Source organism: Hetaerina americana, unplaced genomic scaffold (genome assembly GCF_022747635.1).
Source record: "Hetaerina americana unplaced genomic scaffold, ioHetAmer1.1.p SCAF_10, whole genome shotgun sequence".
In the NCBI taxonomy this organism is placed as follows: Eukaryota; Metazoa; Arthropoda; class Insecta; order Odonata; family Calopterygidae; genus Hetaerina; species Hetaerina americana.
Genome location: NW_027286070.1, coordinates 39,521,183 through 39,539,220, shown reverse-complemented (window position 1 = coordinate 39,539,220; position 18,038 = coordinate 39,521,183). Strand labels below are relative to the sequence as shown.

General features: G+C 36.2%; 2 protein-coding genes across 2 annotated transcripts in view; one reads left to right on the top strand and one right to left on the bottom strand.

Annotated features, from left to right (window-relative positions):
- Positions 1-3,663, bottom strand: part of LOC139700311 (uncharacterized) — a 74,580-nt gene extending 70,917 nt beyond the window's left edge. The window contains exon 1 of the mRNA XM_071598951.1: positions 3,561-3,663. Within this exon, the coding sequence (XP_071455052.1) occupies positions 3,561-3,663 (103 nt within the window). The remainder of the gene's footprint in view (positions 1-3,560) is intronic.
- Positions 3,664-4,143: 480 nt separating this feature from the next.
- Positions 4,144-16,651, top strand: LOC139700061 (prostatic acid phosphatase-like). The gene is made up of 8 exons (XM_071598540.1): positions 4,144-4,558; positions 4,642-4,740; positions 4,962-5,201; positions 5,431-5,616; positions 7,686-7,809; positions 9,897-10,114; positions 12,972-13,188; positions 15,767-16,651. The coding sequence occupies exons 1-8, from the start codon at positions 4,454-4,456 to the stop codon at positions 15,889-15,891; spliced, it is 1,314 nt and encodes a 437-aa protein (XP_071454641.1). The 5' UTR covers positions 4,144-4,453; the 3' UTR covers positions 15,892-16,651.
- The last annotated feature ends 1,387 nt before the right edge of the window (positions 16,652-18,038 follow it).

Genomic DNA, 18,038 nt, shown 5'->3' with positions numbered 1-18,038 from the left:
AATTTCGCGGCGACCCGTGTCATTGCCAAATGATTGGTAAAAATCGAATGGCACGAGTCAATCGATATGTTTAGGTCCTCAGCAACTTCTATAACGGTGATTCGACGATTGGCCAACGCTATTTTCTTCACTTCATCAATGTTTTCGTCTGTTGTTGACGTGCTCGGGCGTCCAGCACGCTCTTCGTCGCTAACATTTTCTCGGCCCTCCGAGAACATTTCGTACCACTGATAAACGTTGCTTTGGTCCAAGGTAGCTTCTCTTTATGCCACAGTCAACATTCGGAACGCGTCCGCGCACTTAATTTCGTTTTTCATGCAAAATTTTATAGAAATTCTTTAATCCATTTTTTGGAACAGGCAAAAATCGAAGACAAGCCAAAACACGTCCAAGCAAAACAGCTGTAAACGATTAACTGAACATTCAAAATGGCCGAACTTTTCCGCATGAGTGAGAGACACAAGGACCAACATAACGCCACAAAAAATGGAAAATAATATACGAGGGCGATTCGAAAAGTAAGGTCTCCAATTTTTTTCATGAAAAATCAATTTTATTCTCAACTTTGCGTTGAAAAGGTTGATCATTTAGCTATTTTTCTAAATAGTCGCCTTGGCGATCAATCACTTTTTGCATCCTTTTAAACAGCTTTTTGATACTGGCGTCGTACCTTTCTCCCGCCGCGTCGCGAAGTCAACTGAAGACTGCCTCTCCGATATGAATTCATCGCTATTTAGTGAAAGTGTACGGTGAGCAGTGTATGTACATAAAATACGTGCGGAAGTGGTGCAGGGAGTTTTTGATAGCCCGGGAAAAGGTCCACGATGAGCAGTGGTCGGGGTGGCCGAGTTTTCCGGAATCAACGGTGGCTCCAATTGAGGAGATGGTGCGCAATAATCGGAGAATTACCCTTCATGAGATAAAGGGAGGCCTTTATGAAGAGAGTGGCTACTTCTCCATGCAGAATATTGTCACGAAGGTCCTTGGTTACAGCAAGGTCTCTCACCAAAGTCGCATGTCAAAGGAGTATGTGATGTACACATACTCCTTTGACATGCAATGACACACTGACATGTGGACGTGCATGACAATGCACCACATCAAACGACTACCCATCTCAATTAACATCGACTACCCTCCTTACAGCCCGGACGTTGCCCTCAGCTACTACCATTTGTTTCCCGCTCTCAAAAAACACCTTGGAGGATAGTAATTCAAGTCAGATGAGGAAGTGCAAGAAGGAGTCGTCAGTTGGCTTCGTGACGCATCGGGATAAAGGTACGACGCCGGTATCAAAAGCTGGTTACAAGGATGCAAGAAGTGATTGATCGTCAGGGCGACTATATAGAAAAATAGCTAAATGCTCACCTTTTCCTACGATATACTCAAGTTGAGAATAAATATGATTTTTCTTGAAAACCTTACTTGGAGACCTTTGAATTTTCTTGGAGACCTTACTTTTCGAACCCTCGTACGTAACCCGCGAAAACTAGCGATACTTTTCGAACAGATCTCGTAAAATGTCATCACTAATTATTTTCCCTTTGGGTGACCCTGGGTCACCAAGAGCCGTCCCCTCCCTAGATACTATGTCCTCCCTCATCGGTCTAACATTTTACCCTATTCCTTCCTTCCATCCCCTCGCTTCTTTGGCTGGCTTTTGGCAGGTTGCTTTCCCGTATTCCTCCTACCCGATTGGCATCTGCGTCACATGAGTTTGCTCTCCTTATGGTCGGCCTTAAATCTTCCAATTTCCTCATATCATACATTCGGTGGAGATCAGCTTAGACTGGTTGTTTTACCTTCCGCCTCATCTCTGCCAATGATGCTTTCAGTTTCTCATTTTCAGCAGAAAAACTGAATTGCTTGGATACAGCAGAGAATTGCCTTTCGAGCGATGTTCAAATCCGCTCACAGCTTTTCAATTACCTCTTTTTCTTCTAAAAACCTCTTCAACTCTATCCTCATAAATCCTACGGGCCAGATGAAATACTTGCATGTATATTTAAGGATCTAGCTTTGGAAATTGCGCCGTATTTAGAAATAATATTTAAGAAGTTGCTGATAGATTACATGGTTTCCAGAGATTGGAATTCGGCTAAAGTAACGCCAATATTTAAAAACGGAAACAAGGAGGAACCAAGTAATTACAGACCTATTTCCCTCACGTCCATCGCAAATCACACTAGAAGCATTCGATCAAAATCTGGCAACCATGAGAGAAAATATGGTTTTTTGTAGCTATCATACCCAAAAAATGTTCCAATTAATTAAAATTGATGCTGCTTGATACTTTAAATATGTGAAAGTCTAATGACTTTTATGTAAATTTGAATGCCCAAAGTTGGTAAAATTTGAAATTTATTATTAGGACCAATTAAGAAAAACAAGAGTAAAATAGATGAAAATTTTATATGATGGATAAACATTCATATTTTTCTACTATTTGAAATAGAATGACACAAAGTTGAACAAGGTACACCAAGGCCCTGTATAATAGTGCCTCATTAAAATGCAGGTAAACCTATGGTTAAAGTTACAAAATAGTTGGATCGTAGTCTTCCGTGGCGTTCAGGATTAGTGGATGTCTCCATTTTTCGGGTTCCCGCCGCGTTGGTAGTCATGCTTGACAAGCATGCCTACCAACGCGGCGGGAACCCGAAAAATGGAGACATCCACTAATTACAAAATAGTTTTATATTACCTCGTTAACTCCAGAACTGACTCTTTGTGTGTTCTTTAATTTAAAGGTGGAATTACTTAAGGCATAATCAGGGTCACTAAAATGTAGACTGTGCTCATTATAAAATTGGAAATTTCAGTAATGTTCTAACTTTCAGTAAGGTTAATTGTTTCCTCTAGCTGAAATGAGTGGAACAATTGAACATACCGGAAAAAAGTATGAACAATGGATTTAAATATTTTAAATAATAATCTTTTGTCTCATAATTTTTTTGTACAATATTTAAAAATGTTATGCTGGAAAATTCCAATACTCTTAGCAATTGATTTAAATAATATAGTGAATGTAATAGCTCTCCATTACTAATCATATAATGGATTAAAATACGGAGCATGTACAACATTCGATAAGTTTGTTTAGGCACAAGAGCCAGATGCGAACTTTGTAGCTCATTTTCTCCAAAAATACCAAGAATATTACTTCCGTCAAGTTTGTACGTAATTCTACATTTAATGTTACCTGTAAGTTTATTACCAACTTTATCATGTTACTGACAAAACGGGTTGTGTGCTACCTTTATGCCACGTAAAATGCGAGATTAAAAACAAGACATAAAGGCCTCAACCCCTATTTATATATCATGTTTTTCATATATAATATTGTGAAAGGGCTTGTCCCGTACAAAACATGCATACATTAAAATTTTGTTGAGCACCGACTCTTGAAATATTAGCAAGCAAATATGGTGAGGTAGTTTCTCTGGTATAGCAAGGCACAAAAAATCTTCTTTCCATCAACATAAAAAATTACTTATCTCTCTGATGTATCTCGCACGGAATCGCGAAAAATGAGAAATTTTAAAGCAACTAAGTCCCACCTGTAAAGGTTGAGCTGGTAAAAATTCGAACGATTTTCGAACTCACTGGGGGGAGACTTTCCAGAGATCCAGCAAAAATAAGATCCACCGTTCGGTCATCCATCTTCAGGCAATAATTTCTTCAACGCTGAAGAGCTCTGACTTTCGGCGCGATCCTGATGAATCGAAACATGCAGGACTTACTTCTTTGATCCATAGAGACTTTGCCCCTTCCTCTCCCACGGATAGACACGTCGAGGCCATCGTGTCTTGGTACGGCTGGCACCGACTTCCCTGCGTCATCCTCACGATTTACGCTACTAACGTCGGGCGTTCTGCAAAAAATTTAATCGATAACAGTAAAAATAGGATAGCTGAAATCTTGTATCTACTTATATGATACATTTATTAATGTTTATAACCAAAGCAATTGTTATTTAAGAAATATGAACCCCACGTATACTTTTAGTACGTATATTTTTTACTGGAGCTTCGGTAACGGCGTTTGAGCAGTTGTCTTGGTTCCCTCCTTGAATTTCCTCGCTCGGCGTAGTTGTATGGTGCGCCCGTTTGGGCGCATTAGTGCCTACGAAATTTCGCAACGAAACTGAAACCAATGAAAGCATGGATAATCCTTTATTCCAATCTGAAACTGCCAATGTCGGTCGGTAGTGATTGGCAGGGACCGATGTGTGTTGACACATGAGATGTGATTACATGTAGATTAGTCATATGTACTTCATCAACCGATAAGAGTATGAGGTCACGTTGAGACTGACGTTAAAGCCATTTCACTAGCCGTATTTTCGAAAGATTTCTCTAGTCTCACTGGATGAGGATGAATCGTACTTAAATGATCCTAGTGCTTCTCACAGAGTTAGAATATTTTTCTTGTGATTGATATCTCTGTAAGAATGAGTTATATTAGGAAAACTTTGTTGTTGGGGATACTGATAAGCTTCAGTTATACGTGTTGCAGCGCAGAAAATGATCACTCTTCTTTGGAACTGTTACTCATAGTAGGTGTTAACGGCAGTGGATGTATATATATAGACTGGCCACAATTACATGGAAACCCATTACAATATTACTTATTTTTCAGGTATTTAGGCACGGAGATAGAACACCTGTTGATCCATATCCTAATGACCCGTACAAAAATTTAAGTTATTGGCCTGTCGGATGGGGACAGTTGACGAATGTGAGTTTTATAAAATTAGTAAAAATTAAATGGTCTTATCAGAATGATGGTCACTGTGATCACGTTAGAATGTGTAAAATGGTAACTCAAATGACAAAGGAAGTGTTGATGATTTACATCTGTAAATGCATAATAATATATTTCATGCACATAATTATATATTATGTTATAAACTGTTGACTTAATTATATACGAAGCCAATGACCACATTTTTGTGACAGGAAGGGAAACGACAGCATTATCATCTCGGTCAGTTTTTTCGTCGACGATATGAAAATTTCCTGAGCACGCAGTATTGTAAAGAAGAAGTGCATATTCGCAGTACAGATGTGGACAGAACTCTCATGTCGGCTGAAGCGAATCTTGCTGGTCTCTACCCACCTAATGGCGAGCAGATATGGGAGCCAGGAGTAGTGTGGCAACCAATACCTATTCATACACTTCCAGAATCTCTTGATAATGTAAGTTACATCATTGCTTGTAGATCACTCTTTTGGTTTGGTCATATACTTTTTGAATAGGGTAAATCGGCATATAGAGTCAGTCGATAGAATCTAATTTTAACCGAACCCGTAATTCAGTTGGAAATAAACAGTTGATTACTCAACTTTCTATGATATTATAAAGCTTCCAGTTATGTTACTTTAGTTTTGGCCGTTTGTGAAGTAATATTGTTTTCATTTCCCAAAGGTTTTAGCTGCTAAGAAACCATGCCCCCGGTACGACGAGGAATTTAAAAAACTACAAGACCTGCCTGAAATAAAATTGTTGAACGAGGAAAATAAAAATTTGTACCAATATTTAACTGAAAAATCTGGAAAGCACATTCATGACATCACTAGTGTGGAGTATCTGTACAATACCCTCACTATTGAGGTAATATTGCATATTATTTTTTCCATATCTCTATGATGTTCCTTAAGTCATTAATTTTCTACCAGTTCCCTCAGATGTTAAGGGATGTGCGAAATTTTTATTATTTAATAGCCAATTTGCCAAAGAAACTAATTTAGTGTAACGTTTGGAGTCATTTCTGAAAATATCTCTGCTTAGTCCTATTTATTTCACGTATAAGAGCTGAATTGAAAGATTATGATCTTCCATTGTAGATTCAATAAAAATTTCAATCCTTTCCTTCATTTGACATTGATACTGGGAGGCACATTTCATGGAGTCAAAATGTAATCTAGATTGTCATTCTTTAACTCTGAATTAAAATGGACATCTACAATTGAAGTATCATTCACTCACGGGGGATGGAGTGTTTTAGATATCATTTGACCTCCACTGTTATCTTATTTTCAAAATGAAAGGAAAGTAGATCAATTATGCTAGCTTTCTCAGGAGTATGTGGTAAACCTGTGATAAGGTGTCCTGTCTTAGTTCCTGATGGTTTTATCGCCAATTCAGTGTTATTAAATATGTTTTAGAATGAAATATTAATGTTGCTTCATATAAATATATTGTGTAAATCTATATTTGATGAATCTCTTGAGGGGCTATTTGACCTAATGTTTTAAGTAATAGAGGTGAACAATTAGTCTGACAAATCTCTTTTCACCCATTAATGAAGAGGGAAATATGGTACCATAATTCATTGCCAAGGCTTTATTCTTTCAGTTTCACCATGCTTGTTCTTTCTTCATTGATAGCAGTTTTTCCCGCTAGAATCTTTCGGTCTGAAGTGCCAGTGTATAGATTCTGGCTATCCATAAATAGGCAATTCACTGGATTTAGGACTCCCACATAGTGTTAGCAATTGTGGACCTTGATTGAATGGTTTTTTGATAAGCTTCGGTTAAAATTCCAAAACAACTAAATTTGGTGGCATCATGAATAAGCCTGGTGTAGTGATGCAAATCCTTAAAGATCACCTTAGATTCCTTTTAAGCTTATCTTGTCGCTGGGTTCCAATCAGATATTTTCTGAAATTGGCTGAAAGGTTATTTGACTTGTTTTCATAGCCCTCTGGTGTTACCGGAGGCAGCCCTTTATTGCTGTTCCCATTTGTAATAAGTAGGACTTTGCACAGCTGCATTTTATTTAAGGCTCCTTTGTACATGTAGGCTGTGTGGGGGATGTGGTAGAGCTTCTCTCATTCCATTTACCTGGTGGTAACAAATATGTTGTGATGATTTTTGGTGTGGTCTGTCTGGTGTTGCAGTCGTAATAAATAGAAAATGGAAATGTCACCGATTGAGTAGATAATTTCACTGTTGTGTTGGTAATGCCAGGAGTTCTGCTGCATTTTTAGGAAATTTTAGTTCTCAATCCCTGATGAGGCCATTGAACTTACTTTGTGTCAGCTTATCATTGGATGTGTCTTTGCTTGATAAGTTATATTCTGCATCTCGTGAAATTTAGGAGTACTCTTCTTTGGTGTTTGAAGAAGCAATGCTATTTTCGACAGTTGATTGAAACATTTTGTGCTGATATAATACAGGTTTGCATCTGTTTTGTGAGTTAACTCTGGTAATGGTGACAGAAGGTAGAATGTGTTTCCATCTAAAATGTACAGTTACTCTCTTCCCTCAAAGTAAATATAATTTATAATGAAAGTAGGAGGGATGAGGTTAAGCAATCAGAAAAATTGAAATTGGGGTGTTTATTGTGCATGTTGATAAGAAAATTTGCCTAATGTGAAAGCACAAGTAAAATAGAAAGTGCCTCTGCATACTTCAGGTAAACATAAACTGTAGCTTGCATGTTATGAAAACCCGTTGAGAAAATGCAGGCAGAACTGTTCTTCCTCACTCAGTCTGAATATCACTGTCATAGGGTTAAACACCAAGTGAGCTATTCTCTCTTAACAAGGTGATTTTCAGGCTAATCGCCATGGTTATAAATTTAATGTCAGGAATTGAAGGAAATTGATGTGAACAAGTAATCATTTCAATGTAATTCATCATGTATTTAAAAATGAAATTTTTATCTTATTCTTGTAGAAAAGATATAATCTCACACTTCCTGACTGGACCAAGACTGTGTATCCGGACAAGATGAAATATTTAGCAGCTTTCAGTTTTTCTCTCCCAGCATACACCAAGGAGCTGCAGAGGCTTAAAATGGGTATAATAATAATTATTATTATTAGTAATCTACCAGTTATGGTAGGTTTTTGATGGACAAAACTACCAAATAAATAATTTGTTTCTTCTAACAAAGTATAACCCAACATCCTACTCTACAACAAGTCCTTCATCTCTGTGTACTTCCTCCCTCTCTTCATCGCATCCAACGTCCCTATCATATTCCTGTCCATTCCTTGTTTTCCTAAAATTCTCCCCTCTATTGCAGTCTTCAACGTCCCACTGCCGATCAATATACTTTTCATCAATTTTTCCTGCCTCCTTATGATTTCTTTCAACAATCCCCTATCTTCTCCCACCATACCTAATTTGTTTTCCTTTTGGTCCATTTCATCTACTCGATCCTTCTCCACGCCCACATTTCAAAACCCTTCAATCTACGTCTATCCTCCTGCTACAGTGACCATTGTTCTACACCATACATAACTCGGCTCCATATCAAAGTTTTAAGTAATTTACTCACTAATCCTTCTCCTGCAGAATTCAATTGCATTCCTTACATGTTCAGTAACTAAACTGTACCTCCCCCATCTCATCACTATCCACCCTAAATCCGGCCTCATCACCATCTTTTCCTTTGCCTACTGTTGCATTCCAATCCCCCATCTCTATCAAATGTTTCCCTGCAGGAGCGCACACGATTATGTCCTCTAATTGATCTTATACCCTATCGACTTGTTCCTCCTTATAAGATTGCTTGGTGGCATGTATACCTAAAGAATGGTTGAGTTCCTCGGTTCTGCTTTTACCTCAAGTAGTAATATTCTATCTGTTGCTTGCTCTATGTTGGCTATGCTTTGGCCTTTTTTATTCAGTGTTATGGCAATCCCTCGGTGGCTCTAGTCTACTCCAGTGTAATAACTGATAGCTATCATTCCAGTAATCCCTGCTGTCCTTCCATCTCACCTTGCAAAGACCTTTAATATCTATATTTCCTCTTTCAATCTCTCGCTTTATATTTTCTAATTTTTGTCTCCTCAACATTGTCCAAACATTCCAAGTTCCAATTCTAACTAATTCGGTCCTCTGTGCTGCTGCAGTTGGTTATGCTTTGCAAGGCTTTTGTGAGATGAGATGACTGCTGCAGAAGCCTTGCCTCTCCTGTTCCTAGGCATGACCCTGTAGTTGCCAGGACTCATTTTCTCCATACTGCCCATCATGAAAATCTTGGGAAAATAATTGAGGTTGTTTCCCATTGCATTCCTCAATAGTGTTGTTATCATGAAGCCATCACTCAATGGCTGTCCCACCGGTTTCAGATGCCTTTGCATTTACCTCAGTGAGGAACAGATACTGCGTGGACTATCTGTCATTTGGCCCCTAACCTTTGACCTATCCGGCATGGGTGATCCTACCAGGAGCAATTATCATTACTCACGCCAGCACAGCTCTAGGGGTCATGGGAATGCACAAGCCCTTCCACCAAGTCATGGTTGTAGTCCATGGGAGGGAAATCTATAATATAGCAATTTTTTAAAAGATTTTGATTCTTTGTAAAATATTGAAGATCAGAGTGTGTGAGTCATGTGTCTCAAGTAGAAGAGTATAACTCTGAGGTAGCTGCACAACTAGAAAAGGCAGTGTAACAACTCAGGTTGAAAAAAGGTATGCACTCTGTCATGCTTATCATACCACTTGATTTTATTATGTTGCTTAGGTTTAAAAATACTCTTTTTACTCATTTTATTTGTAATTACGATTTACCCATTTCACAGTGAAAACAATGCTGAATTCTCTAGCGAACATAGCATAATTGACAAAAATATTGAGTGCTGTTTTCATTTGCTTGCACAAACTAATTTTGAGTTCTTGAAATGTTGAAAAACATCAAAAACATGAGTTTTACAGTGTTTTGACGGATAATGATGGCAAATTTTGTATTTGCTTTCTTTCAAGCACCCTTTTAATTGTGCAATTTTCATTTTGGACATCTGTATTATTGGCATCGTAAAATATTGCAGTAGGGTATTCCCCTTTCTTATTTTTTCATGTTGAGTGAAACACTTTTTCTTATTATTAATTTGGCAATATTTTGGTTCTTTTTTTTAAGATTAATTTTTCTTACAGGGAATTTAGTTGGAGAAATGGTGAACCATTTCATAAAGAAGAAAGATGCAACTCTGTCTCCACCCAATCGGAAACTATTCATTTATTCAGGTCATGATACAACAATAGCAAATCTTCTGATGACTTTTGGTGTTTTCGACCCACCTTTCTCTCCACCATACACTTCAACAATTTTACTTGAACTTCACCGATCTTCTAATGATGATTATTATGTTTTGGTAAGTATAGAATTAATTATTGGTTCATGAATTTCTTTAGTACCTAAATTAAAAACTATAATATTGCATTATTTTTTCACACTAACATGGATAATGATGAGACTCTTATTTTAAAGATGAACAAAATGTTCTATAATGAGCACCTAAATATTATGGGAAAGAAGAAATCTTATTTCCTTTATTTCACCCAAAAAAGGGAGTTATCCATGCAAGGCTACTCTTAAGTTTTTTTTTGGCTCTAACTAATGTAAAGGGGTATTTTATATGTAGGTTGTAGTGTGGGGATAAAGTTAAGAAGTGAAGAAAGTTGCAAGTTGTGTTTATATTCTTTATTTAGATCTTAAATAATGTTCAGGATTCAAAACAGTTTAATGTAGTGTTGGCTGTCTTGTTTGATGAAGCTAAGAAATGTAGGGATATTCAGTCTTTGTACTTTCATAAAGCTTACCATGCATGGTGGACTGGCTATAATAATTCAAAGCAGAAGTTTCCAGCTTACGTTTTTTTAATTGAGTAAAATCTCAAGTTCAGTTTCTTCATGTTTGGTATTTGTTTTTCCAAATCAGAGTGACTATCTGAGTAGTAAGAAAATGTATACATATACCAAGAAGGGAGTCAGATTTAAAAAAAATTAGGGTATTTGTTAGAATCTGGAGTTGGGACGTGTACGAGAGGGACCCAAAAATAATGGGAATATTGTAATAGATTCTTTATTTCTCAATATATTTTCATTAAATTTTGTTCACCTTCTAAGTATTCCCCATTGACCACAATGCACTTCTCTAAATGATGCTTCCATTGTTTGAAACATTTCTGAAATTCATTTATCGGGATTTCCTTTAGGCCTTCTAGCAATTTTTGTTTTATCTCCTCCACAGTGTATATGGAAATTTGCAAAAATCATTGTTCAAGAAAGAATCTCTTCAATATGCAGGAAATTCACAATAATCGGGACTCTTTCCAGCATCCCAAAATTTTAATGAAATTTCAATCATAAAGATAATCAAATGCTCAGACATACTTTAAAAAAAATACACGCTTGAAATATCTGGGCTTTCTTAAAAGTTTTTAACTTCATATAGTATAAATTTGTCAATAGTATTTAATGTTTTGATTGAAACATTTTTGTATTATCTGTATGCTCCGATTACTGTTTGCCTCACATTCATTAGTCCTGAGATTTCTATATTCTCAGGACTATAAGGCGGGCATATTTTTACTATGCAACAAATAACTTGTTAATAACCTACACTGCGTTATTTATATTGGTATCACATGACAAATATGAATCTGTATTAGTGATCTGTATTAAAATCATCTTTTGCCTGCCATTAACACTATGATAGTTCTTGTAACTCCATAATTCTACCCTAATAAAATGGAAAAAATGTTCTTTCCACCACTAAAAAACTCCAAACTAAATCATGCAAAATGGAAAAGAGTTTCTGTGTATATTCATTTATTTCACAACCATATATTCCATGTATTTATATTGTCCATACTTCATCTTTCATTCATCAGCATGGATAATCAAGAGTTTACTGTATTGCACAAAGCAATGTTATGAGACTGCTTTGTACAAAGAACATTATGTTGAAGCTTGGACTGGCCCCCTTCATAGGCCCAATTTTTCTTGCCATTGATTTTGCTACCTCGCATGGTATGTGAGGAGCAGGTCACTGTGTATTAAGTTATATATGGCATTTGTGTATTATTCATGTGTGGGATCAGTTTCTTTGTTTGTTTGTTGGACACCATTCCTTTTCTCACGGAATTCTAATCACACCACTTAGATATTTGGTATGGATAGGACTGTAGGTATCCTTGACAATGCATTTTTCAGATCAACACTCAATTATTATTATTAAAATACATATGCCTACAGACATCGTCAGGTGGCATAAAAGTCCCCAGAATCACAATTGATTGTACCTCAGAACAATAACAAAGCACATGAAAAAATCAATACTAAGCTGCTCCATACAAGGGTACTAAAGGAAAGTATGAATTAAGTGCCATCAGATATGGCCCAGTATCACACCCTGTCCATAATCGTACACTGTCCAACATGGTATCCATCCAAAATCATGCCATCCAACATCACACCCCACCTGAAATCACTTACCGTGAAACTTCACCCACTATTGTAGTCCAATGTCATGCTGTCCACATCTTTTACTGACCTATATTGCACAGAGACACAGTAACATTTATGGCCTGGTTCTCTGCCCAGTGGCTGCCTAATACCTATCCTTAAAACTCCTAACGTTTGATGGAAAAAGACTCTGACTACTCTCCACAACCCCCTGCCGAACCCCACCCAATGGCAATGTATAAATGAGTGTGAACTACTTGTAATCATATTAAAAGGGTTTGTCATTTTTTACAGACTTTATTACACAGTAAAACGCATTTCACAGACTTGCGGTATCATCAGGTACAAGTGACACACACAGCTGTTGAATATACTATATACCCATCGGACAGAGGAAAGGGGGAAATTGAAGGTGGGGGGGGGGGTTTCCTGGGACTTAAAATTCGGTGGTCTTGGCTTTTTCGGTTAAAGGAAGAAGAGGTGGTGGTGCCAAATCACTCTCTTTTAATATGAACATCAAACAATTTCACTAAGTGAAGCCTGAAAGTGTGAAGTATATTCTTGAAATCAGTCCAGGTGATGCTACACTGTAGCAAAAGTAGTTGGCAACTATAAATTCTTTCCTGTAGAAATGCTAAGTCTTTGATTCTGTCTTCTTGCTTTACAAATAGATTTCCACAAAGTATCAGCCTCAACCATCTCCCAAAATGCTACCTCTTTTGTTATGTAGAATAATGCATGAATTTTTACTTTCTTCCGCAGCTTTTATTTAAAAATGGCACACAAGCTGATGATGTGATACAGATGACCATTCCTGGATGCCTTCAGAATTGTCCATTGGATCGATTTGTGGAGATAATGAGCCCAATCATACCAATAGATTGGAAGACTGAATGTTCATTGCAGACTAATGATGATTCTATAATTAATGTATTTGGACTCTCAGCCCAATTGCCTCTCCATGATGTGGCTATAATTGGTGGGTTTATTTTATTATTATTGATTTGCATGTCTTCATATTTAGGCTATTTGAACCACTCTTTCAAAACGAAACGGTCATTAAGAGGCATGATAGTTTGAAAGGGCATTGCTCTCTGGTGACCTCTTGTTGTTTGTTTACTTGTACTTTTAGATTTAGGGTGTTGATTAAAATTTGGCTTAATCATTAAAAAGTTACACGGTTATGGGAAGTCTCTCGGATTTCAAGCAAGTCCCAGTCTCACCTGAAGTTTTAAGAGTCATTTGCTTTCAAAAATGGAATTCTAAATTCTACCTTGTAACCTTTGTTCAGACAGACTTGAAATTGTGTAATGATTCCCTCAGGCTTAATGTTGTAGATTAGTGTGATAGCTATTGATGGTATTAAACCTTTAAATTTTCCACACGATTATATTGCTCCAGCCTATTTTGATGGCACAGTGTCATTGTCAAGATAAACTTACAATTCTCCTTTACAATTTCAATTAATTTTTTCAGACAATCATTGTGATATTACCGTGACAGCGATGTTGTGATCTCAAAGTGAATTGGAAAAAATGAAAACTTGGAGAAAATTACAGCATTTAATCAACAAAAATAGTTATGAAAGTTGATTTTTAATCTATCCATAATTTTAGTTGTAGGCCAAACGGGAGAGGATGGTAGGCTGAAGGAGAAAGTCAGCAATAAAGATACACTATATAGTCACTATAGCTCAATAACTCACTATAACTCAAAGAGGGAAATACAACGACGCTGGTGCTCCAGGAAGATATAGGAACTAAATATTGTGACCCAGAGCATAAGCCCAACTAGGCAACCTCTGAAAAAAAGCCGCTTAAAAAACGGCAAGGCATGTCGTCATATAACTCAGTTACGTGCAGTTTTTGTTCCCTGGAGGTCTCGCTGGCAATGGCATTGGTAATCTCTTCCCACTCCTCTTTTCCATTAGTGCTTGAGGTCGAGATGATTTTCCATCTGCCAAGAATTGAGTAGTGTTGAGGATAGATTCTCTAGATTCTCAATCTTTTATGTTCTCCCATGCTATCAAACAGCATTTGCCAAGAAGACTATGGCCTTTAGTAGCTATGTACTCTTTTCTTTTGCCCCCTTTCAACATTATGGTCAAACTTCATTACTTAACTTAGAATCGCAGAAACATGAACAGGTGTGAGAGGTATTTTACAGTAGTAGAATTTGTTTGAAACAGACAACTGAAAATACTGGAAATCCGATGACAATTAAGCCACTTATTTGTCTGCAAAAACTATTGATGAATATATTATGCTGCCAGCCATTTTGTTTGTCCTGGCGTTTTAACATGAATTTTATGGAGAAAAATGTGATGCAAATTCATTAATTCATGCCTATTCCTGTAGTGTAAGTGCATATTTTGTTTACCAATTGGTTGGGTCCACTATTTGTTGGTTCTAGTGATAATTATTTTAGTTCTGGTGAATGGATAGGTATTCAACTGTCAACAGTTGTAATAATAAACTAAGTCACAATCATATAAATTATCTCTTATTAGAAGTTGTATGTATGGTTTTGCATGTTCATAGTATTGTAATTTTTTAGATCATTAATGCATGTATTACCTTTGAAAATAATATTATAGTAAATATCATTACAAATATACATTTCCAAAACTTTAAAATTTTATATTTATTTTAATTAAAACTGATTAATTTTTGTGGTATGTGTATGGAAATAAAGTTGCCACCTATCTGGGAAAGTCATGGAATTTATTTTGGGTGTTGACTATCTGGAAAAGTTAGTGTACTTCAGAAACAGCCCTGTGAATTTTTTTTCTTTTGATCCTCTTCAACACAATACAAAGGTGGCTGGTGTTCTATAAAAAAAGGTTTGAAGGTTTTTTTTCACTGGATTTTCCAGTTCGCCACCCTAATTAAATTGAAAATACAAAAAGTTCAACTCTGGTTACACCCTATTCTCAGTTCGTGATAATGCATGTTTTAATGTTACCACACTGTCAATCTTAAAGTGGTGAGGGTGCAATTTAATCTGTGTATTTGGCCACTAGGTATCAAATCCTATAAATACAGTGGTGTGTGTGCATCAAGTATCACATCAAAGGGATGCGATCACTTCAGTTGAGTGTCCAGTCTGGGCAAAAGATCAAGTAGATCTCTCCTGATAAGAGCTTGAGTTTTTATTTAAGGTGATGAATTACAGAACTTTAAGAACCTACCTCATTTGTGTTAGTCCTTTGAAAATGAAAGTCTTACAATTTGGTATTTGCTGATCAAAATGGTTCCTTACATAACCTGGCAGAATTACTTTATAGTGAAAAGAAACAACTTTTTAATTCCATGTACACAATTACCTAAGTTTTGTTGCTGTGCAACATCATTGCAGATAAGTCGCAATCATGAGAATGATCCTGATCTTTATCTTTGTCAATTTGCGATATCACCATGATAATTTTTTGTAGTGATACTCCTACAAAGAAATTGTGTATGAGGAATTGCCAAGTAGTTTCCTTTCTCTTATTTTTTCATTTTATGTTAAAGCACAATTTTAAGGAATCTGTTTCAACTGATATGTTATTTTTACAGCTGTCATTACATCTGGTGTCACTGCTTTCCTTTTGGCATTATCCGTGATTGCTGTACTTGTCTATTGGTGTCGGCGTCGTGATTCACCACACTGGTACTATAAACTTAGTACTGAGGGTCCATGACATTTTCAAATATTAAGGTGCCATTTTGTTTTAGTTTTTTTGTTTGTGAGGAATTAATGTTATGTGTTTTGTTTAATTTTTTGTTTGTGAATTTGGTTCCCACCATTTTTGTTTTACAATTTTCATGATATTCATGACTAGTGGGTGCATAATTTTAGTGTTCCCAGGCATAACTTTAGATTGGTATTGTTGACCAATTGAAGCCTAAGGATTTATCTGAGCCTGAGAGTTATCATATTAGTCCTGCTGTAAGTATTATTTTTTTGTATTATAATAGTTCTCATTTTCACATTTGTTGATTTTTGATTATTTTGTTAAATTCTGCTTGCTCCCTTTGAGTGAGCATTGTATTTAGTTTTAATTGCATAATGAATTTTTGGGGGCATTGTTTTAGTGCGTGATAAGATTTTATGTTTCGACAGAACCTCATCTTGGCCATTAAGTTGCCTTTTAAGTCACTAGTAGTCTCTGATGTTGTACTTTTAATGTAACTTGTACTTATCAGATGCATCATGTACTTACATTCCAATATTGTTTCATTCTTATAATAAGCATTTGAACATGATTTTCAGTTATGCTTTTAATGATACTGATTAACTTACTCCAATTGTGATTTTTATTGAATATCTTGAGTTATGTGTCTAGGGGAAGAATTTTTAACAAAATTGTGAGTGGTGTTGTGAATTTCTTGAAGGACATTGGATAATGTTGCAGTGGTTGCTGCAGCTCAGTGTGTCTTAAATATATTGTACTAAATCTATTTCTGGATCTTTTTTCTGCCTAACCAGTTCATTAATGTTGGATAATGGATTTTCTGTCCAGGCAATATCCATCAGTCATCTAAAATATTATTTTAATAGAAAAATAAACTAATTATCTAGGTACAGATAGCTCGGTATGTGGTATCAACAGCTATTGAATTTTATGGAAAGGAGAAATTGAGCTTCTTATGACCTTTTTAAGATTGACTGTATTAAGAAATTTTTCCTTAAGCTGTAACGGGTTTATTTATTTATTTAGATTGCATTAGTCTGAAAACAGCACTTCAACCTTTACATTGGACCGTGAACATTGATTTAACAATTTGACAATTGCATACACCCAAGCCCTAGGTGGAGGAAAAACACCAAGGTGGGGAATTGGACCTGTGACATCTGGGTTGGCAAACAAGAACGTTACCCCGCCGCCACTGGGTTGAGGAAACTTAACCAATTATAGTGTATCATGGCTAAGGCAAGCATCAATTAACTTACTGATGGATTAATATATGGCCTTAGTGAGAAAACCATTATCTAACCCTCGGTACTATATTAGTGATTGATAAATGTTGGTTATATTAATATACAGGTTATATTTAATTCATTAGAATACGTATTTCTGTCACCCAAGAAATTTAATTTATTAACTTTGAAACTTGGTTGCATGGTGGTGAGTTTGCTACAGCATTGCTTCACATTATGTATGGCAACCCAAAACGTCTGAAGGGGAGTGATCAGCTAATTTGGCGGTCCCAATCATTAGAAAGTTAATAATAAGAAAGGAATTGAAGCAGTAGAGAGTAATTGAATATTCATGATGTAATCCAATGCAAATACATCTATAATGCTTTGCCAAATTATGTATTTGGGTGTAGTATGGCTGGTAACCTTAAATTGTCTGCTTTGAATTGGGAAATAGGGGCAAACATTAAAGTTTGAGACACATGAGAGGCCAGCTCATCTCCTTCAAAGTTTGTCAGTTTCAAAAACATGTGTTCAGTCACTAACCTGTTTTTGGGCCCTGGCAGGTATCAGCAGTATGCTAGAATTATGAATATTCTTATAAGTACAATATGTTACAATCAATTATTTAAAACATGCCATGCATATAGAGAAGTTACGGAATCATTTGGGGCAGATTTTACTACCGATGGCTGCACATGTGAATATTCATTGGTACTTCTTGATGATAATGAAGCAGCAATAGTAATAAACCCAGTAATTTTAACTTTGTGAAATATTTTTGAAGGCAAATTAGATGAATTGACAAATGAAATTTTTTGCATCAACAAACAGATTAGACAACAAATGTCTCTTCAAAAGCATAATCCTGATGTTCTTCTATAAATTTCCTTTTGGTTGTTCTAATGATGAAAGGGTGTTGGCATA

What these genes read in the sequence shown, in the direction of transcription:
- LOC139700061 (XM_071598540.1), top strand. Translation starts at nt 4,454, where the DNA reads ATGAGTTATATTAGGAAAACTTTGTTGTTGGGGATACTGATAAGCTTC. An exon ending in CTTTGGAACTGTTACTCATA is followed by an intron (nt 4,559 to 4,641) that starts GTAGGTGTTAAC and finishes CTTATTTTTCAG; the next exon opens with GTATTTAGGCACGGAGATAG. An exon ending in ACAATACCCTCACTATTGAG is followed by an intron (nt 5,617 to 7,685) that starts GTAATATTGCAT and finishes TTATTCTTGTAG; the next exon opens with AAAAGATATAATCTCACACT.